The 23985-nt window shown below is 39.7% G+C and overlaps 1 protein-coding gene across 1 annotated transcript; it reads right to left on the bottom strand.

The window, feature by feature from the left end:
• Nucleotides 1-2736: 2736 nt before the first annotated feature.
• LOC149452284 (olfactory receptor 2AP1-like) lies at nucleotides 2737-13697 on the bottom strand. The gene is made up of 2 exons (XM_089689554.1): nucleotides 13668-13697; nucleotides 2737-3714 (listed from the first exon to the last, which is right to left on the bottom strand). Exons 1-2 carry the CDS (start codon nucleotides 13695-13697, stop codon nucleotides 2737-2739), a joined length of 1008 nt encoding a protein of 335 aa, XP_089545680.1.
• Between the last annotated feature and the right edge of the window lie 10288 nt (nucleotides 13698-23985).

Genomic DNA, 23985 nt, shown 5'->3' with positions numbered 1-23985 from the left:
AATTTTGATGATTATGGTTTACAGCTAGTGAAAACCCAAACTTCAGTATTTCAGTAGATTAGAATATTACATAAGACCAATAAAAAAAAGGATTTTTAATACAGAAATGTAGGTTTACTGAAAAGTATGCCCATGTACAGTATAGTATGCACTCATTACTTGGTTGTGACACCTTTTGCATGAATTACTGCATCAATGCAGTGTGGCATGGAGGTGATCAGTCTGGGGCACTGCTGAGGTGTTATGGAAGCCCAGGTTGCTTTTATACTGGCCTTCAGCTCATCTGCATTGTTGGGTCTGGTGTCTCATCTTCCTCTTGACAATACCCCACAGATTCTTTATGGGGTTTAGGTCAGGCATGTTTGCTGGCCAATCAAGCACAGTGATACCATGATCAATAAACCAGGTATTGGCACCTGCCCACACTGCCAAAAGTACCAAGTCCTGCTGGAAATTGAAATCAGCCTCTCCATAAAGCTGGTCATCAAAGGGAAGAATTAAGTGCTCATTTCCTGGTAGAGGGATGTGCTGACTTTGGACTTGACAAAACACAGTGGACCAACACCAGCAGATGTTATGGCTCCCCAGATCAGCAGTGACTGTGGGAACGTCACACTGGACCTCATGCAGCTTGGATTCTGTTCCTCTCCACTCTTCCTCCAGACTCTGGGACCTTGATTTCCAAATGAAATGCAAAATTTACTTTCATCCGAAAAGAGGACTGTGGACCACTGAGCAACAGTCCAGTCCTTTTTCTCCTTAGCCCAGGTAACACAAGGAATGCGACAGTTGTAGCTCATGTCCTGGATATGTCTGTATGTAGTGGCTCTTGAAGCACTGACACCAGCTGTAGTCCACTCCTTGTGAATCTCCCTCAAATTCTTAAATGGCCTTCGCGTCACAATCCTCTCAAGGCAGTGATTATCCCTGGTGCTTGTGCACCTTTTGCTACCACACTTTTTATTTCCACTCAACTTTCCATTAATATGCTTGGATACAGCACTCTGTGAACAGCCAGCTTCTTTAGCAATAACCTTTTTTTTATTTATCCTCCTTGTAGAGGGTGTCAGTGACTGTCCTCTAGACAACTGTCAAGTCAGCAGTCTTCCCAATGATTGTGTAACCTACTGAACCAGACTGAGAGACCATTTAAAGTATCAGGAAACCTTTACAGGTGTTTTGAGTTAATTAGCTGATTAGAATGTGACGCCAAGGGGTTGATTTACTAAAGTTAAATATACTGTGCACTGCAAGTGCAGTTGCTTTAGATCTGAGGGGAAGCTCTGAAATGAGGCAAAGCATTGCTGGTTTCTTTCATCCAATCATGTGCAAGCAAAAATTCAGTTTTTTTATTTTCCGCGTATGTTCCCCTCAGATCTAGAGCAACTGCATGTTAAGTGCACAGCCTATTTGCCTTTAATTAAGCAACCACCATGAGTCTACAATATTGAACTTTTTTAACAATATTCTAATTTTCTGATATACTGAATTTTGGGTTTTCACTAGCTGTAAGCCATAAGCATCAAAACTAAAAGAAAGAAATGCTTGAAATATATCACTATGTGTAGTGAATCTATATAATATGAGTTTCACTTTTTGAATTGAATTACTGAAATAAATTAATGTTTTGATGTTCTAATTTATTAAGATTCACCTGTATACCTAGAAATGAATTGGTGTTTAACAAAATCAAGATTATTTAACTTTTTATATATAAATTTGGATAAAATGTATTAAAAAAATAATGTCTAAAACAATTTTTTATAATTACTTTAATCCTTACATTTATATCAAATCTTAAAGATGTCGTGCATTATCCATGCAAGGAAATCACCATCATAATGTAAAATTGATCATGTAAAAGTTTAAAAAACAATAATTTAAGAACACTCACATGTAGATTCATTTATTACCCAAATTAAGTGTTTGAAGATGCAATGTCATCAATAACATCAAAATGCAGTACATGCAGACACCAGAAGTACGACTGACAATGGAACTGGGCTGTATACACTGGTTACGTAGTTGGATGAAAAAAGACAAAGGTCCATCTGTTTCAACCAATAAAAATAATTAGATAAATAGAAACCTCCATAAACAGAACTCTATACCTATACCCAAAGCTGATCCAAAGAGAGGCGAAAAAAGCATCTATGAAGCAGTGGGAGCTTCATTTACACCTGAGTGTTTTGCCAAAAGATAGCAAGCAACTGTGTAGGGATTCTAATTTAAAGCAGATCTTTAAGCTCTGAGTACACTTCCCTCCAATGCACCCCTCCTCCCCTCCACTACATGAATAGTATTTTTTTAAAGGCACTTTTTTAATTAAAAATGTACAGCCCTGGAACCCCATTTGTGTTACCTGCCCAGACAAATGACATGCACAGTGCTGCCTGTGCCTCCTAGAATATTCATGTCACATATCACAGAAAGCATAGCCCTTCATTCAGAAAGGAGGGGGCATGCCTAGCACCACGTCACCTGGAGATTTGCGCATTGAACCCAGAAGAGCTGATGGGCCTCTCAAGGATGTCACAAGTAGCATGATGATACAGGACTGAGCGGTGGCAGAAGCCAAGAGGAACTTAGTGGGACAACGCTGGATACTCAGGGTGTGTGAGTATCTGAAATGGAAACAACAAAAAAAAATGTTGGGGGATGAAGATTTGCTTTAAGAAACATATTATGGCATGTTATTTGTTTTTATACATTGTTGTAAAAAAAAAAGGAATGTATTCAATTAATTTGCTTACAAGAAGCAAAAACAACCAGAAAATGGGTTAGTAAACTCTTAACTTTTTTTATTGCTGACTTCACATCCTTGTTCCTCAAGGTATAAATAAAGGGATTTAACAATGGAGTGAGAACAGTGTATACAAGAGCTAGAAATTTATTAAATTGGGTGCCAATGGGTGTGATGTATACAATCATGGCTGTACCATAGAACAGACAAGTCACAGTAAGATGAGAGGAGCAGGTGGAGAAAGCCTTTTTCTTTCCAGACGCACTCTTAATTCTAAGAATTGTATTAATAATGTGAACGTAGAAACGTATAATGATAAGAAATGGGATAACTATGGCTAAAACAGCTGCTAATAGTACAGCGACTTTGCTGATAAAAGGATCAGAGCAAGACAAATCTTGAAGTGGTGTTGCATCGCAGAAAAAATGGTTGATTTGATTTGATCCACAGAAATTGAGACGAGAAATGAAAAAAGTGGTCATAAAAGAAATAGTAAGCCCAATAATCCATGGTGCCCCAGCTAGTTTAATACAAAGCTCCGTACTCATTATAGATGAATAGTGTAGAGGATTGTTAATAGCCAAGTCTCGATCAAAGGCCATTACTGCCAAGAGGTAGCATTCAGTTATCCCTAATCCATTAAAGACATAGAGCTGCGTGAAACATCCTAAAATAGATATACTTTTATTTCCAGAAATTAAGTTATCAAGAAGCTTAGGTATAGTTACTGTTACAAACATAATTTCCAAGACTGCAAAGGTGCCTATAAATGTATACATTGGGGTATGAAGTAAGGGATCAATTTTAATGAAGAAGATAATGGAAATATTTCCATTGATGCAGATCAAGTATGACAGCAAAATGATGACAAATAGTAACATCTGCAATTGTGCTAAATCAGAAAATGCCACTAAGATGAATTCCTTCACCATGGTCTTGTTGTTGTCATCAGTTATGTAGGACACTGATCTCTAAAAGGGAAATACAGTTGGCTGCCATTAACAAGCAACAAAAAAGAAAGGACATATGGCATGCACACATAATAACACAAAGTATGACCTTCATTGCCTACTACGGTTATACTTTAGTGTCATTTTACTCAGTTAGAATTATGGTAACTATGTGGAAGAAATCACAAAAAGAAAGATAAAGGTTAAAACCTGAAAAAAAATCTGCACGTTAAGTTAGTGTGTTTTATGTATTTATTTTTAAGTTACCATTCCCATTATGATCGCATGAAACTTAACAAGTGTATGTAATGTTTTTGATGCAACATTTTAAACATCACTCATAATCTAAACAAAAGAGATTGCACTTACTAGAGATGTATCACTCATAGTCCAAACAAAACTAAGTTTTATTTAATATGAGGATTTAAATAAATGATGGTTATAGTTATTCTATATTCTCTTTATAGTATATAGGTAATATAAAGATTTTAATGCTGTACATTAACATTAATTTATGAAATTTATACAATCAAACATACTGTATGTATAGGAGGAGGAACTTGAAGATGTGCAATCCTGGGAACAATTATCCTAAGATAAACCCAGATGTATGAAACGCTTGAGACCAGAAATGCAAAATAAATATATAAATAATACTGCACCCATAGGAATTTGCTATAGTTATAGCTATTTATGTCTTTCCTTAGAACAAATTAAAAGTACATATTTCATATATTTTAAAGGAAAAACAATGAAATACTCCATTTAGCAAAAAAAAAAAATGGATTATTGCAAATATCTATATATATATAATTTATACTGCTTGAGTTTTGAAAAGAAACAGGCTTGCTATTAGATTATTTTAAATTCAGAATGTATTTTACCAATATTCCTTATGAATGTAAAATACAAGATGATTGACCAACCTGGAGAGAGCTTCAAGGCAGGGGCGGACTGACAACTCATGGGGCCCCCGGGCAATAGGGGATCATGGGGCCCCTGTGTCCTTGCCCAAACTCAAAAAAGCCTATGAAAAAGGTACCAGGGGCATCTCATGGGGCCCCCTACTGACCCTGGTCCCTCGGGCAGTGCCCGAGTTACCAAATGGTTGGTCAACCCCTTCTTCAAGGTCGTGGATATCTTTATTCAAAACTGCAAAACAGAATGAAAAGTGGACCAACCTTGTACAATAGCTTCAATAAAACCTAATTGTGGTCAACAGATACTGTATTAGTAAAGAAGTGCATATAACATTAAAACCATCTCAATAGAAACTCACTTAATACTCTGGATATAAATGACCAACTGTCAAACCCATCAACCAACAGTTAGTCACTGTAACATGAAAAATGCTTATGTGTTTTGAAGGCAATACCCACTTCTTCAGAGCTACCTGATCTGCACAAGAAATGCTTTAAATTCCCGTAGTATTAACCTCCCTGGTGGTATTCCCGAGTGTAGCTCGGGGTAAAGTTTCAGTACCACAATCGGTAACCCCGAGCTACACTCGGGCTTACCATGCAGCGCTGCTCTGGGATCTGTTCTTCTCTTACCTTGTCCTGCGCTCCTGCGATGTCCCTCCTGCAGTGTCCCCTGTAATGTCCTCCGGCGGATGCCGGCATCTGTCTTCTGGGTTCTGTCCCCTGTGATGTCGGGACCGGCGGGAAATTTGAAAATGACAAAAAGTGACATTCACTAAATTCACTAAGATCACATAGTAAAACATTACGGTATCAAAGCATTTCACATACATTTTGTCCTGAGTGCTTTGTCCTGTGCCCTGCCTTCATTTTTATTGTTCTTTCTGCCTGGAAACTGAGAAAAGTCCATGGCATCCAAAAAGCGTTCCTTTAGGTCAAAATCGGCTTTAGACCGGCTAGAGAATAGCGATAGTAAATCAGAACTACTTGCAGAATTGACTGATAATGATTCGTGGGGAAAGTCGTCATCAGACACTGAAAACGATTTTGCGACTGAGCTCACTGATGTGCGAACTTGGCGCTATATTTCAAATTTTTGTGTTTTTGGTTTCATTATATTATTGAATTAAAATTTTATTATTATATTATTATTTTTTATGATTATTTATTAAATTATAATTTAGGATTTCGTGTTTCAAATTCTAACATACCCGGAATGTTTACTAGACTCGGACAGATTTCAGTGAGTTATTCCTAAAAATGACAGGCCTACAATAAAAAAAATACATATTTCCATGCAAAAAAATGTACCGCTTTGAGCACAGAAATATGGACATAATCAGACCGCTAGGGAGGTTAAAATAAAAAGCACACAGGTGATCAAATACCACCAAAAAAAAGCTCTATTTGTGGGACGTAAATTTCATTTGGGTGCAGCGTTGCATGACTGCGCAATTGCCAGTTAAAGTAACGCAGCGCTGTATCACAAAAAATGGCCTGGTCAGGAATGAGGGTAAATCCTCAGGAGGGCAAGGGGTTAAGCCTCAAGCTTTTGTGGAAGTATAGTTTTGCTATAAACGCAAAGGCTGAAAAGTAAGAAACTGCTAAATCAAAAATGAGACAAAACTTGCGTTTTTAACGGCATTCTACAGCTAATGCTACTGACTAATGTCCAGTGTGCATGGGGCCTTAAAATCAGCAGGTCTGTGAATGAATAAACTACCGCAGTAGGCAGCTTGTAGCTCATTCATTCACTCTTCCTTCATCTTTCTAAGACCCTATTCACACTTGTCAATTTGGAATCGCCATTATTTTGAAACGCATGGCAATTGGTGCAAAACACAGAATGCACATTTGAGTGCCATTCATTTTAAATAGCACCCTAAAATCATATGAAGCTTGTCACCCAAAAAGGAGCAGGATCTTCTTTTGGGTGACAAACACGCATAAGGAAGCCCATTGATGTGAACGAGCTGCCGTGAAAATCGCCAACACAAAATCATGAGCGAACACTCAAGTTTCCACTATGTGAAGTGTGAATGGGGCCTAAATGAAAGCCTGTGTGCAGGAGGTTAACATTGCACTCACTGATCAAGGGTGCAAATCTTTGCATGCACCTGCGCAAATAAATATATAAAAAAATCTCTCTTTTTTTATCTGCTCAAATGTGTACATTTATTATTTTTTTTTAACCACATGCCGCCCAGCCACTGTAGATATATGGCGGCAGGGCGGCACTCGCAGGCAAAACCACGTTTTAAAACGTGTGTTTTGTAAACAAATAGGGGGCGCACGCGAGGCGCGCTGCCGCCGCCCTATCTGTCCCGCCGATCACCGCCGCAGATGTGAGTCGCCGGGTCACAGCCATTCCTTAGCGGCTGTTTCCCAGTGTTCGGCGGCAAACAGTGACAGACAGCACAGCTGCAGTAGCTGTGCTGTCTGTCACTTCCCTGTCAGCTCGAGGATGAGCTGATCGAGAAAGAACAGTTTCTCTTTCTTGATCAGCCTTGTCCCTCCCAGTACACACCCCCGCTCCCTAGTAAAACACTCCCCTCACTCCTATTACCCTTCCCTGCAAAATAAAGTTAACCCCTTCCTCCCCATTGCCATTAGTACAGTGTCAGTTTTTTTTTTTTTTGCACTGGTCACTGTATTAGTGTTTTTGGGGATGTCAGTGACCCCAAGTCAGTACCCCCCAATGTCAGAAAGTCCGCCGCAGTCCTGCCATAAGTTGCTGGTCGCCGCCATAAGTCCCTGATTGCCGCCATAATTCGCTGATCGCCGCCATTATTAGTATAAAGAAAACCCCTAAAAATCCCAGTATCTTTCCCGCCATTTGTAAACGCTATAACTTTCACGTAAACCAATTAATTTACACGTATTGGGGTTTTTTTAGCAAAGACATGTCGCAGAATGCATTTTGGCAGAAATTTATTTTTTTTTTTTTTTACTGGACATGTTTTATAGCAAAAAGTCCAAAATATTGTTTTATTTTCCTTAAAATTGTCAGCCTTTTTTTATAGCGCAAAAAATAAAAAACGCACAGGCGATCAAATACCATCGAAAGAAAGCTCAATTTGTGGGGAAAAAAAGGATGTAAATTTCATTTATGTACCGTATTGCATTACCGCGCAGTTGTCCGTTAAACTAGCACAGCGCTGTATAGCAGAAAAATGGCGTAAGTTGCAGTATCTATACCATAGTTTGTAGACGCTATAACTTCCACACAAAGCAATCAATATACACTTACTGGGATATTTTTTTACCAAAAACATGTAGCAAAATACATTTTGGCCTAAATTTATAACCGACTTTGAGTTTACTATATATTTTTTATAGCTGAAAGTAAAAAATATTGTTTTTCTTCAAAATTTTTGGCCTTTTTTGTTTATAGCGTGAAAAATAAAAAGCGCACAGGTGATCAAATTACACCGAAAGAAAGCTCTATTTGTGTGAAAAAAAGGACGTAAATTTTGTTTGGGTGCAGCGTTGCATGACCGCGCAATTATCAGTTGAATTAGTGCAGCGCCGAGTAGCAAAAAGAGGCCTGGTCATTAAGGGGGGTAAATCCTCTGGAGCTCAAGTGGTTAATAGTGAACTTAACCTATATGGCTCCACTCACACTAATGCATTTTTTAATGCTTTTTGCAGAAGCGCACTACAGTCCATTTAACATGGTTTGCTATGGAACATGTTCACATTGATGCTTTTTTGAGCTGCTGCGTTTTTGAAAAGAGTCAGAAACTTTTTTAAAAGCAAAAAGCAGAGTTCTTGCTACAATAGAGTTCAATGGAGAAGCTGCTGCAAGGCATGGTAGTGTGTTTTTGCTGCGTTTTGCATTTATATTCTTCCCAGCAACAAATTAAATGTCCACTTTAACAAAAAAAAAAAAGGCCGAACAAAATGCGGCAAAAATGCATCAAAAACAAATGTAGAAAGATGCAAAACAAATTGCGAAAAGCACTCTAAATGGACAAAAAGCAAACTGTATAGGTATAAATGGAGCCTAATGCTCTGGAGCAACTAAAAACTAAATAAAATTCTAAGATGGGGGGGTTGATTTATTAACCACTTCATGACCACCCTATAGCAGAAAAACTACTGCTACAGGGTGACAGGGCTGTGCAAAAATACGTGTATATATACGTGATTTTGTGTTTCCGTCTAGGGGGCGCACACGCCACCCTAGGCGGCTACAGCTGTCGATCACTTGGTCCAGGCTGGAGATTCCCTAATGACAACCGGCGATTGCCGAGGAACACTGACAGAGGAGAGGTCTGTATGTAAACAATACAGATCTCTCCCGACAGCACCAGCATGCTGCTTTGTATGGCTCTGCATAGCAGAACCATACAAAGCAGTGTGCTTACACAGTAAAGCACACACGCACAAAATAGTAAAACACACACAGCCCCCTTTGATCCTCCCAGATGTTAACCCCTTCCTGCCCAGTGTCAGTGCTTTTTATTAGTGTTGCTGGGGATGTCAGTGGCAGTTAGCTCCCTCCCAGTGTCAGAATGCCCACCGCAGCGCCGCTATAAGTCGCTGATCACCGCCATTACTAGTATAAAAAAAATTCCAGTATATATACCGTCATTTGTAAACACTATATTTTTCACGTAACCAAATTCATTTACACGTATTGAGATTTTGTTTTAATTTTAGCAAAGACATGTAGCAGAATACATTTTGGCCTAAATTTATGAAGAAATTAGATTTTTACATTTTTTTACTGGATATGTTTTATAGCAAAAAGTCAAAAATATATATTTTTTTAAATTGTTGGTCTTTTTTTTTATAACTAAAAAATAAAAACTGCACAGGCAATAAAATACCACTGAAAGAAAGCTCAATTTGTGGGAAAAAAAGGATGTACATTTAATTTGGGTGCAGCGCTGCATGAATGGGCAATTGTCAGTTAAAATTAACACAGCGCCGTATCGATAAAAAATAGCCTGGTCAGGAAGGGGTTAAACCCTCTGGAGGGCAAGTGGTTAAAGTCAATCATGCAAGTTTTTTTTTTTTTTTATTTTCTTATGATTGCATAGTCAAAGTGAACAGAGCTTTACTGTTCACAAAGTAAGGTGAACATTTTTGGATTCATTTTCAATCCCAAAATTTTAGAATGATCAATGGATATAATATGGAGTTTGGGTAGCAATGAGTTAATGTCTTAGCCACACCTATCGGTATTTATATGAGGGCTGTGCTCATTGCTGTCAGTGTGTGTCTGGAGGAAGGCAGCTAAGAGCAGAAAGAGGGATGGGTGGTGGAAGGTTTAGGAAGGATAGTTTAGGCTACAGTTGGATGGCCGAATAGCAGCAGCTGTAAATTCTGTTTGTACATCATGTTTGTAAACCATTGCTGCTGCATGGCTTGTATTTTGTAAAAAATCTATGGCCAGTGAGGATGTGGTTGCCCATTGGACCAGTTGCGTGCAACCAACCCTAGATGCAGCCAGTGTAAGGGCATGCTCTGTGTTTTTCCATACTAACTTTTCCCAACTAATCGGCCACTTTGTATGCAGTCATATTACTGAGTGTTGCCGTGGCCTGAGCTGGAGTTTATCCACCACCGGACCTCAAAATCGTTTTTGCTGCCATCCAGCAGTCTTAATTTAGCCTAATGCTACAACTTGTTTGTTGTCTTTTTCTTAAACTGCAAGTTGTTGCTGTCACTGATTTTAACTGCGTGCTTGTTTAGGATCAATGATTCCAAATATATTGAGATTTTTGTTGCCTTACTTTTAGATGGTTTTTACCAACCCCTTTTGCTGCCAAAGCTGTTTTTGCATGTTTTGCACTCATGATTTTAAAATATTTTAGATCTGAAGATTATATAAAACCCCCAAAGCTTTCTATATTTTCTGAAAGCAGACACCCTAAGATAATAAAATAGTGATAGTTCTAATTTTTTATGTCACAGGATATTGATGAAAAGAGGTAGGAAACCTAAAAATCACACTAAAGTGAATCTGAGGTCAAATGCACGCAATAAACAAATTTTGGTAGAATATAACAGATGAGGTTGTGCCAACTAAATAGATATCCAACAGGCCAAACCTTACATTTGTGTGCACCTATGAAATTGTCAGACTTCAATACCCTATATTTTCTATAGCCGATGCTTCAAAAGCCCATATAGGACATCAGTTTAGCACCAGACCTCCTCCGCAGTGCTAGATGTAATGCTTTCACTCTGGCGTATACGGCAATATGCAATATATCGCAATTGACACTTTCATGCATGTGTGCCTTGATGTGTGCGTTTACGTTGTATATTTAAGTGGTAGGAGCCTTTACATATTTTTTGGGGGATGTTATGTGCTTGGGTGAAAATATATATATATATATATATATATATATATAGGCGGACTGACCATTTGGAAACTCTGTACTGCCCGGGGTCAGTAGGGGGCCCCATGAGATGCCCCTGGTATCTTTTTTTTCATAGGCTTTTGAGTTTGGGCAAGGACATGGGCCCCAAGATCCCCTGTTGCCCAGGGGCCCCATGAGTTGTCAGTCAGCCCGTGTGTGTATATGTGTGTATATATATTATTATTTTTTATTAATTTTTTTTTAAACTGCACATCCCAACAGCCTTGGCGACTGTGGGCTTGTAGGTTTCAATCAACTACCACGGTGCTGTGACAGTATACTATCTGTTCAATTTGAAAACAGTGCGGCCATGCGGGGCTCTGCTCACGAGGCCACGTCACTCATTTGCGGAGTTCTGCGAATGAGTGCCTACAAGTCTGGAAAGCCTTAGCGGCTGTGGGCTTGTAGCTTTCAATGAACTAGCATGGCGCTGTGGAGCGTGGTGGTAGTTCATTGAAGGTTCCTGTCAGTATATCTGCTTGGCTGTACATCCTGTACGGCAAGCAGATATTCTGACAGGTCTGCAGGAGACCTGCATGGCGTCAGTGATCTACTGATCGTTGGTGCAATGCTTACCAGGCTCCTTTGGACAAAAATAATAAATGCAATTTTTTTTTTTTACCTGCAAAAAAAGTGCATTTATTATTTTTCTCTAAAAGGTGAACTTATCCTTTAACTTTCAGGGTTACGTTCAGTAGACCTAAGACTCTAACTTGAATATGCAATCACCTGTTCCTGTCTGCCTTGCACCTAGCATAGGATAGGATAGGTTCCATCCATTATGACCCACAAAAACTAGTATTACAGTTTCTATCAGCTTCCTCCTTTTAAGCTCTGGTTCACACTGATGTGGTGCAGAATTCACAGCATTTTCAGCGTGAATTCCGCACCTCATCAGAATCTCACCCTGTTAATGCCAACTGCTGCAGGTGTGTATGTTGACACCCCGAAAGCAGTCCGCAAAACGCTGTGGCATAAGTGTGAATACCCATGTGATCTTTTTCTAGTGTGGACCCAAAAAAGGGTTCTGCACATTTTTGATGCTGGTGTGGTGCGATTAGAGCCATACAAAATGTATGGCTCTAATCGCAGCACACACAAATCGCATGTGATTCGCATTCCTGCACTATACCACACCGCATATATGTGAACCCAGGCTAAAGCTATGTCCACATATATGCAGTTTGCGATTTAGATGTTTTTGGGGTTTTTTTTTTTTTTTTGGCCAATTGGAAAATGACAGATTTGATGTTCATAGGATGTATGATTGCCTTTTTTACATCCTGTTTCCTTTCTGGTGTGGTGTTTGGCTAGCATGGCTAAAATGACATTATTTGTTACTGCTGCACTCTTCCTAGAAGAAGAGGCAAGGAGTCAGTGAAGATATTGAGTACATCAATGATTACCAATAGGGAACAGAGAGAGAGGACAGTTCTGAGTGATGCACAATGACCTCAGAGCACATGAGGATACATTTTTCAAGTACACACGGATGGCTGTGAAAAAGTGGTTACTTTCTGAAATTAGACACACTGCTCATGTACAAGTCACATTGTCTTTTCTTTTAATCACTATTTTTTATTTTTTTTTTTTAGTTTCTGGGATTACTCAACAGCAAGCTAGAGCAAAAGAATGTTCTTCAGGAATAGTATTCCACCAGCTGAAAGGCTAATAATATTAGGATGTTTGCCTGGGGCTTTCTCAAGACTATAGCTTCCCTTCCTAATTGCAATCTCTGCTTCAGAAAATGGAGAGTTAAAGGTAGAGAGATGGTCATCGGAGAATGTAGGGAGGTAGAGGCAAGCCAGGAAGCTGTCAATGTTTGAAGAGGAAGGCTGTAAAATTCACTATAATAGTCTGCAAACAAGTTTGCTATATCTTGGGGTTTGGTTATTTTGTGTTTAGTCAGTTCTTTTTTTGTCACCCACTGGTCAGTTGCTATAGCAGCTTGATGCTGTTGTATATTTTTATAAAAATAATAAAGCTCTTCTGTGTATTGCAATGTCATATTTAATATACTGATTACACATTAAAAATGTGGTAATTTCCAAATATTTTCTTGGCAATTTTATAATGTGTAATGTTCCATGGAGGTTTTGTTGGGGACGTTATATAAATCCTTGTTAAAGGTTTGTTAGTGTTTCTGAAATAAAAAAAAATATTGACACAATTCCAAAGTATGCTTTTGATTTTTATATTTTTTTGCTTTGTGTCCGTGTGAGTCGAAAATACCCTGGCATCACTGGTAGTAAACAATGCCCCATCATTGGTATCCATATACAAAATAGTATCCCATTATTGGTATCAGTGGGCAGAATAGTGTCCCATCACGGGTATCAGTGAGTGGAATAGTGTACCAACATTGGTATGTGTGCAGTAGGCTTTCATTGGTATCAGTGGGCGCAATAGTGGACCATCATTGGAGTAAGTGGGAGGATTTGTTTCCCATCAGTGGGCGGAACAGTGGACTACCATTTGTATCGGGTGAAATACTGGACCATCATTGGTGTCAGTGGGCGGAATAGTGGACCACCATTGCACAGGAAAGTGCCAAAACATGACTTTTGGAGAATGATTCCCATCTTAGATATATTTCCAAGGCTATCTCCATCCATCCCTTATCCCATTCCTTATGGGCTGGGTCTGCAGTATTATACAAATAGCTTCTTGGTCTCACCAGCCTGCTAAGCTCTTCTGTCTTCACCATGCTGCATTCAGGAATCCACTTTCTGGTTTTCTGGGCAGCCTGGAAAGTCTGTTAGGTGTTTGTTGGCATGCAGGTGAAGGAACACAAAATACAGCAGAAATGCATAAAAAATGCAGTACTTGCATTTTTTGTGTGTTTCCATTGCAATCTATAGAAGAAAAAATGCAAACTGCTGCGTGTAGAAAAATCCCTGACCCTTTCCAAAAATTGCATTGGTTAAAAAACTCAAAGATGTGAACTTGACTCATAGGAAATGTTAAATTGACTGTAATGTGTTTCTGCAGATCAATCACCTGCTGTTAGGTAGTGATGAACCAAATGTACAAGGGTTTGGTGGACATGAACAAAACCCTTTGAAGTCAATGGGAGATGAATGTTAAGGAAAAAAAAAAACAGTTCTGGCCATTTTGTATGGTAACAGGAATGGCACAGCCATAGAAAACATGTACCAAAGCAAAAAAAAACAAAAGTAAAAAATACAACATTGACAGTCCAAAAATTCATATACTGCTCAGTGTAAATGTGGCCGCTGTTCTCTAAACTTCACTTACTCATTTAACCCAATTGACAACCAAGGGGGAATTGTCATTTCAAAATTCCATTTCCATTTACACTCACATAGTGTAAAACCATAAATATATATTAGTAAAAATGCAAATAATGCATTTTTACGAATAAACAATTACAGATTTACATTATGTGGGGTGCATGGACTCCTTTTCTTTTTTTGACACGGGTACAAACATGAGTAAGTATTGGAGATGGAATCCTTGAAAAAAAATTTCCCTCGTGGTTGCCAATTGCGTGGATGAGTGAGTGAAGTTTGAAGGAACAGAAACCACATTTACATTGTACGTTATGACTTTTCTTCAGAGAGTGCCATCAGAAGTAACTTCCTATGGGTGCATTAGTGCAGGCTCAATCCCAAGCTGCTCTGCTTGCGTCCATAGTCACAAACAGCATGGCTCACCCCTGCCCCCCAATGGCTCCCACTGCTGTCTCTCTGTCCTGTGAGGAGAGTGAGACACAATGATGGATCTAGATCAGGGTAAGGAAAGTATTTAGGGGGGGATCCTGTTCACAGAAGCTTTAATTACCTTAAAAGAGTATGGCTTTGGAAAAAAATAAACATACTCATCTGAAGTTGATGTTACACCTCACTGGCTCTGTGGTGAGAACTGCGCTATGAAACACTGCTGATCACTCAGTTCTCTCCCTCCTTTCTGAGTAGAGAGCCTTGATTGCCAGTCAACAGCTCTTTGCTCTCCCCAGTGAGTGCTGGGCTGATTCAGGCTCTCGGTGGGTCACTGAGAGACTGAACCAGGTGCCAATCCAGGTTTCTGGGTGGATCCTAACTATATGGTATGGATCTTTCCAGAGCCTGGACCGGATCTGTGATGTCAGCCAACAGCGGGCTTCAGCCACTGGAGTGCAGCACAAACTGCACTCTTTGTTATCCACAGCGGAAGTATAGCCACACAAGCTTTACTTTTTCCTTGGATGCATTAAGAATAAATATTAAGCCTTTAGAACCACTTTAAATGCATCACAGTTCCCATCCGAACACCCTGGGAGTTGAAACAGGGTTTGCAGGAGAGAAGGAACGGCACAAGTGCCAGCTGATAATGCACCATGGGGATGCCAAATCCAGATGATAGTGGAGTCAGGTCCCACACCTGGTTGAGCGGCAAGCCAAGTGGATGGAGATCTGCATATAAGCAGAATCAGATTTGGGAACAGGCAGAAGTCGGCAACAATTGGACAGCGAAGAATAAATTCAGTAGGGAGAAGCGTGGAGCAGACAAGGGTAATCTGAGAGCAAGGTCAGAGAGAAAGCTGGATCATTAACAGGATCAAGATGCATATCAGGAACTGGATCACAAGGAAAAGACTGAAGACCATGCACAGACTAGTGCACAGTTCGGGTTTATGTAGTGCTACCCCTGCAGGAGCTGCATGATAATTTTGGGTTCTCTGTTCTGCACCTTGACTCCAACAACATCCTCAGACTCTGCTGTGAATTAGCAAAATGAAATAGACACAAGGCTGTTTAGTGGTAAATGAACTTTAACATATTGGTATGTGTGAGAATACAAACACGGTCCACTAGACAGTATAATCATTGTGTCAAAGTAACTTAGAATAGAGTTCTGTATCACTATACTGCAATCAACATATAATTCAGCAATAAATAGTGCATATAAGCATTAGCTTCATAGTAAATATTAATTCTAAAATTAGTATAGAGTGCACTCTAGGAGAATGGCTAGGAAATGATGCAATGTTTGCTGGGAGGTACCTCTTAGCATAAGCAGTAGGTGAAGGTCTCTGTGTAGCAGTGTAAAGGGACAGACTATAACTCTTCAGCTGGCTAATGTTGGGGCACAGCTCTACTGTTGGTGCACAAGAGAATAGTCCCAGTAAAGTCTGCAGGCCACAATAAGGCTACAGCATGGTCAGTTCCTAAAGGGCTCAGTCTCTCTCCTCTCTCTAGCAGGAAATAATAACTCCCCACAGCAGCAGCTCGCAAGTTGGTCACACACACAGCGATTGGTCCACTCTCTGCTGTGTACCTATGTGACTCTGTCTGTATTCCAGCACTATTTATCCTGCTCAAACCACTGATATGTAGTAGTGATGGTGCACACTGGACAGTGATGTGCACTCTCTAAACTCCTTCATTGCAAGCGGAAACTGTATCTTGTACAGCTTGAGAAAATAGAGCTCTTTCTCTTCTTCTGGAATTTTTTCTCAAAAATGCAGTACAAAAGCTCCTGATTACAGCTGATTCTCTGTCCTCTGGACTGCAGTTTCCACAATGCAGTGCTGCCTGACTCAGTCTATTGAACTCTTCCCGCTCAGCAGCTCCCTCCTCTTCCTAATATATCTGTTAACCAGTTCAGCACCACAGGGCAGCAACCACAGAGAGCAGCTGCAGCCAGTGTTTCTTTCACTCTCCGTTCTTAGCCAAGCACCTGGCTACATTTAAATAGTCTGCATGGCAACAGTGAACATGCAACAATGTATGTGCAGTCAGTCCTCTATGTCTGCACATACATTAGCCAGACAACATTTCTTAGCCTGACTGCTGAAACATATGAAAATACCCACTCATCACTGAATGGTATTTTTAACATTTATATTTTTGTTTTGCTTGTTACATGTCTCCCATGTCAGTTCACAGCTCCATATGCCCTTTTTAACAGCCCTTAAAAATGGCTAGGAAAAAAAACAATTGCCTCTCATAGACTTCACTGGGTTCTGGCGCTAAATTTTGGTTCAACAAATGTAAAAGTGCATAAGTCAAACCTTAGGCAAAATGAAGCTGGATAAAAACTCTCATCCCTAGTTTGAAGGAAAGCCCAGTCATTACCTGGATAGAAATGCTCATCTCTAGTTTGAAGGAAAGCCCAGTCATGATATGTTAAAGTCGTTTGACAAACTGTTCAAATAAACAAATTGCATGTAAGCGCCACAAGGAGCTGATCATTTGAATGAACTGGAGCCCCCTCAAAATAGGTGTGTGTGTGTGTGTATATATATGTGTGTATATATATATATATATATATATATATATATATATATATATGCGCATCTTCCTTTCACAGGGTAGTTAGAATAGTAGTAATAGAGAAAAACAAAAGAGAGGGTGCACCGGCCTTGTGCATTACCTTTAAAAATATGCTTATTAAATAAAAGAAGGTATTCTACTCACAAAAGTACAGGAATATAAGCACATTATATGAGACCGCTCTGTCCAATTCGCACTGCGTTTCTGAATGGTGATGAGAATGATGGACATCCAAAATGGCTGACACATTTCGAGGATTAGCCTCTTCCTCAGAATAATATTTAGAAGGGGTGAGAACAGGTTTAAGTACAGTAAGGCTACGTTCCCACTAGCGTTGTGTGCAGGCGGCAGAGAGGCGTTTGTGAAGCGGTTTTACCACCTCTGCACATTTCTGCATATGGTGCTGTTCTAACGGGAGCGTTTGCGTCGCGTTGTGGCAAAACGGACGCCTCTGGTTGAGTCAGGAGGCATTGAAGCCTCCTATTCTAGTCTATGGTGCCGCTCCGCAAACGCCCAGCCGGCATTTGCGGTGTGGTTGCGATGCAGTTGCGGGCATTTGCGGAGCGGTAACACCACTCAAACTGCATTATAGGCATTTGTGGGGCGTTAACGTTCGGCAAACGCCTAGCAACCGCCGTTAAACCGCGCATGCGGCGTATTTGCCGAGCGTTAAAAAACGCTTCGCAAACGCCGGACCAACGCTTGCCAAACGCTATATGGGCATTTGGCAAGCGTTGGTAAAACAGCCAAGTGTGAACGAGCCCTTAGCAATAGCCTGGAATTCCACTTGAAGGCCTCATGCACGCTAGGTAATTGTGTATGAGATCCTGGCATTTTTGAACAGACAGAAGGCATGGGTACATTGTACAGCCCCACTACCTCCAGCCTGTAAAACTCTATGAAAGGCTGAATGCTGCTGTGGCTGGACGGGTCTGAATGAGTAGTACAGGACTAAGGTTAGGGCAGTATGTACCCAGGGACGAATACCTGGAACTCAATACAAACAACCTGTGTGCATGAAGCCTTAAATACATGAATAATCTACATACCCAACTCTCCCACTACACCCCATAACATAATAAATTAACTTCATGTTTGCTAATACAATTGTACATCTTCTGGATATGCGTATAGCACAACTGCCTAATTGATTTGTGTTCACATATTAGTAATGATTTTCTTGGACAGTTAACATACAGTATTTTCCCAAGCCTGGTATAGTTCCCTTATCTCGAGATGACTCCTATGATATACAGAATGTAGCATCCTTTAGAGAGAACTCATAAGGTACGCAGAACATAAACAAGCTGAAGTTTTTAGCATTTTTGTTCTGACCCCATATAGAGATCCTGTATTTTTATGGGTGGGAATAAGCAGTGCAATAACTGGGTCAACAGATGGCCACTATTAATTTAACCACCATTTTTCTACAGCACCTTAATTCATGGACTGTGTTGGCTATGCAGAAATGTAGCACTGTTTTTGACAGATTCGGGAGGGGGTTTACTTCTGCTTGTTAAAATAAATACAAGCAAAACCATTTGTACAGAGATTTATACTTGCATATACAGTAACACTGGAACCATACATAACTGAGATCCAGCATTAAACAAAAAATACTGCATGATGTTGAGTGGTCAGCACTCAATCAAAACCTTTGTGCCTTTGTGCCTCTTTCAGATCAATTATTTTGAATGTATTGAGTATAGGAGACAGCAATAACAAGTATTTTAATGGATAAGTTCACCTTTTAGAAAAAAAATAAATGCACTTTTTTTGCAGAGATGAGCAGGTGCCATGCAGGTCTCCTGCAGATCTGTCAGAATATCTGTTTGCCGGTACATGATGTACACACAAGCAGATATACTGACAGAAAGATTCAATGAACTGCTACAGAGCTCCACAGTGCTGTCTTAGTTCATTGAGGACTACAAGCTGACAGCCACTAAGGCTGCCAGGACTTATAGTCTCTCATTCACAGAATGCTGTGAATGAGTGACACGGCCAAGCAGGCGAAGCCCCGCATGGCCACTTTTTTTCAATTTGACAGCGTGAGGGGAGAATGTCAAAAGCTTTCAAAGTTATGAATATGGGTGTAACATGTTATGAAAGGTGAACCTATCCTTTTAAAGGGCTTTACTCTGATCTGTGTGTTGCCTTCCATGTACATTATCTGCTTACCGACCGCCCTATAGCAGATATACTGCAACAGGGCAGCATGTATATATACGTGATTTCGCATTTTATGGGTAGGGGGCGTGCCCTACCCGCAGTTCCATTCGCGACAACGGCTGTCAGTCACTAGGTCCCGGCTGGTGATTACCCACTAGAGCCCGGTGATTATCGAGCATCTCCGACGGGGAGAAGGACTGTTTTGTTTACTAACAGTTCTCCCTGTCAGCTTGGGCACACTGCTCTGGATGGATGTGCACAGTACAGCCATCCAGAGCAGTGTACTTACAGTGAAGCACCAACACACCGCCCCCTAGTAAAACACTCCCTGCACACACTTAACCCTTTGATCACCCCTCATGTTAAACCCTTCCTGCCCCATGCCATTAATACAGTGTCAGTGCTTTTTTTTTTTTTTAGCACGGATCACTGTATTGCTGTAACTGGGGATCACCAATTCAGAATGTCCAACGCTGTCCCGCTATAAGTCATTGATTGCTGCCATTACTAGTAGAAAAAAAAATTGCACTATCTATACCGCCATTTGTAAACACTATAACTTTCATGCAAACCAATTAAATTACACGTATTGGGATTTTTTTTTAGCAAAGACATGGAGCAGAATACATTTTGTCCTAAATTTGACAAATTTTGATTTTTTTTTTAAATGTTTACTAGACATGTTTAATAGCAAAAAGTCAAAAATATTGTTTTTTTTTCTCAAAATTGTTGGCTTTTTTTTTTCGTAGCGCAAACAATAAAAAATACACCGGCCATTAAATACTACCAAAAGAAAGCTCAATTCGTGGGAAAAAAAAGGACTTCAATTTCTTTTGGGTGCAGCGGTGCTTGTCCACGCAATTGTCAGTTAAAGTAAAACAGCGCCGTAACGCAAAAATGGCCTGGTCAGGAAGAGGGCTGAATCCTCAGGAGGGCAAGTGGTTAAAGCATGGAACTAGGATTGGTGAACCATGGTGCCATTGGTGCCATTCAATTTGAATGGCATCTCAACCGCATATGCAGTGCACCGTTTTAGCACAACATAACACACAAATTTAAGCAAGAGCTGGAACAAAAACATAAAAAGAGGATGCACCAGCCTAGTGCAATATTGTGACACACTTCACAGTAAAAGAATATATAATCCAAGTGAGCAACTGCATGCATAAAATCAGTCTAGTCTGAGTGCCCATCTCCAGGGCATAGTTTATGAGTTTCGTGGGCATTATGTGAATACTCTGTAACATTGTATGCTGTGTTCAATAAATAAAGATACATTTTTGTTGTGCTGAGGAGGATTGGCAGCCCCTTTCAAAAATGCAACACACTTCAAAGCACAAACATGACTAATTTAATGCAATGGAAAGTTTAAATGGGCCCTAAATGAAAGCTCAGTATAGCAGAGTAGCAGCATTTTTGTGTACTATACAGCTTCTAGTGCGATAAATAAGCAGAAAAGGAAAGGGGATAGTAAACCGTTGCAAAAAAGGCAAACAAATTGTTTTTAAATATATATTTTACTGAAGAATTCTGTAAACAGGAGCATACAGAATATGTGATGTTTGGCAACGCAAGATACTGTATCATGAATAATGTACAATACATATTATTAGTATGAGTCACAGTTACATAGCTTGAACAAGATACAGTAAGGCAAGGTCCACTCAAGGCTAGGTGCTTAATAAAAGTACTTTTTAATCAGTTATATTTTTGCTGTTAACCTACATAAATAGTACAGAATCCTATATCTTTTTTTTCTATTGGTTCCTTATTGGAAAAGTAAGCACATTGTACAGTTTTAAGCAAACCATACTGTAGATTGAACATAAAAAAAAACAAATACATTAAACATCGTAAAAAAAAATGACACAAATTATTTTTATTGCAGTAGTATGGCCAAAGCTTTTATTAAATAACAAGATAATAACAATAACATAATCTAGGTACCATTTCTTCAAAATTATGTATAAATTCTAACAATCAATAAAGCCAGATCCTTGACAGTGCCATCCAATGTTACATAGTTAGTCTGGCTGAAAAAAAGACAAAAGTCCATCCAGTTCAACCATTAAAAGAAAAAAAAAAAAGTTAAAATCCTATACCCACAGTTGATCCAGAGGAAGGGAAAAAAACCCCCAGCAAAGCATGATCCAATTTGCTCCTGCAGGGGAAAAAATTCCTTCCTGATCCCCCAAGAGGCATGTTCTGTTCAGGGGTGGACTGACCATTCAGGCACTCGAGCATTGCCCGGGGGCCCCATGAGATGCCCCTGGTACCTTTCATAGGCTTTTTCATAGGCATTTTTTGGTGTGGTTTGAGTGTGGGTGAGGACACAGGGGCCCCCTGATTCCCCTATTGCCCGAGGGCCCCATGAGTTGTCAGTCTGCCCTTGGTTCTGTTGTAAACCTGTATCTGCCTCCAGCAGTACTCACCAGTTCTTTTACACCATTATTCACTTGTAATGAACCTTAGTAATTACCTCCTTCATGTAAGCCACATAATCATACATATTTCTAAAAACCACCTGTACATACATTACCAACAATCTTACTTTTTTGACACCATCAAAGACCAGCCATTGTTGTAACAAAAGTAAAATATGCCCCGGAAGTCCCCATCCTCTTCTCATACCCCAATCCCCCAAAACTTATGCACTTCTAAATATAGCCATAACCACTCTGACCCAACCACCTGCCATCTTGGTAATAGATTGCTCACCTTGCTGTCTGTTCCTCCTTGAAGCTTTCTCTAACAATAAACACTTGTATGTCGTATTCTTAAACCTTTCCCTGACCATTCTTAACCCTTCTCCTGCTTTTCAGCCCACCCTGACATGCTCAGGGCAGCCCTTCATCGTTTTGACCCGTTTGCCTGGCACTACATGTATGATATCTTTTTTAGCTCCTTTTCTTACACTTTATCAAATTTATAGTTAACAGTGACAGCTTGCAGTTTGGTGTCATCAGTATGGAACCAGAAAAGCCTGATTCTGGCATGCATGTGACAGTGGAAGACTGGTCTCATTGGCTGGATAATATATTCCATATTAGGCTCAATGTCAGGAACATTATGCCAACCATCAGGCTAATGCCTTGTACACTTAAGCATGCACATGTTTAAGGGCATAAATGCCTAACTACACATCATATGTGCATGGGTAAGTGTGCAGGCATGTCCATTGGCACCAAGAGGACTATTTAAACCTGAGCTGTGCATAGGTTCATTGCTTAATAGCCTTTCAGTCTTTTGCACCTGTTCTTCTGATACTAAAACTTATACAGATCCTGTTGTTAACCCGGCTTCATCCTCACCTGCTTTTGGATTACCCTTTTCTGCTTATGTTTGCTGCACTTCATTGTTACCAACCTCAGCCTGGACCAAGATTTTGTCCATTGACTTTGTACCTCACTGTCTGCACGTTGCCTACCTGTGCTCTTTTCTGATTTTGGCCCTGGCTTTACTTGCTGTCTTCTCGCACAGCTGATACTGGGCCTGGCTCTGCTTATTACTGAACTTGGCATATCCATGATGTGCTACCAGTTGTACCTCTTCTTATCTGACACCAGAACTCCTAAGTTCCAGCCAGGCTGCACCCTGGCACTTGCCAATTCCTGGCTCTGATACCCAGTATATTAGATAATAGTAATAACATAATAAAATTATGCAATAATGAACAAATGAGTGTACGATGGATCTTCAAAATGTTTCCGCATTTTGGTTAAAGTTAAAGTGCGGAAGCATTTTGAAGACCCCTCGTATTAGTTGGCCAACGAGACGTTCCCAATAGGAAATATGTGAAAAGGGTTTCTTTATACCATTTTTCTGATTACGCTTTATTTATGTTAACAAATTAAAGATTTGTTGAGGTTCTTACACTATGCCAGTGTGCTCTCTGTTTCATTTACAGTTTTTCTGAGGTTTGGAGAGAACTGCAGAAAAGTGGATTTTTTTTCTAATACATTATGTTGACAAAAGAGACTAATAATTAGAGCTCAACAGCAATGTAATCCACAAGTCTACTGTATGTCTGCCAAAGTTCTAACATTAGTTTATTATTTTGGATGTTTGAGAAATATTTGGGTTTGAGCAGATGGGAATAGGTTCAATCACACTGTTTGAAAAATGTGTAATTCCAGATATTTTGAATGATAATACCTACACTTCTGTGTGCATTTGGCATTTGTGTGCAAATGCCAACCTAAGCACTCAATGTATTTGAAATTTAAGGGTTTTTAAAAATAATTTTGACACTTTTAATTCCCTTATTTTTTACACTTTTTTTATTTGATGCAGCATTAACAATTAAGGGGAAATGCACCTCTGCAGCAAGAGATAATTTATATAATTATCTATTGCTCACTGCTATCAACTATCAATGATCTATTTATTGAGTGAGCTGATCCCACTCTGAGAATAGCATGCAGCGATCCCAGCAAATTCCAGTGGTTTATCAGGCTACAGAATAAATGTATTTTCTTCCATTTTGAATGGTTTTAGTATTCCTCAAAGTATATATGAAAGGGCCATGTAAACTATGAGTGTTCC

Source organism: Staurois parvus, unplaced genomic scaffold (assembly GCF_062004578.1).
Source record: "Staurois parvus isolate SC_StPar_1 unplaced genomic scaffold, SC_StPar_1.0 ptg000486l, whole genome shotgun sequence".
NCBI lineage: Eukaryota > Metazoa > Chordata > Amphibia > Anura > Ranidae > Staurois > Staurois parvus.
This window is presented reverse-complemented; position numbering and strand designations above follow the sequence as displayed.

Coding starts and splice junctions, on each gene's coding strand:
- LOC149452284 (XM_089689554.1), bottom strand. CDS start 13,697: ATGGTGAAGACAGAAGAGCTTAGCAGGCTG. Junction 3,715..13,667: donor CAGAAGAGCTTAGCAGGCTG/GTGAGACCAAGA, acceptor TTTCCCTTTTAG/AGATCAGTGTCCTACATAAC.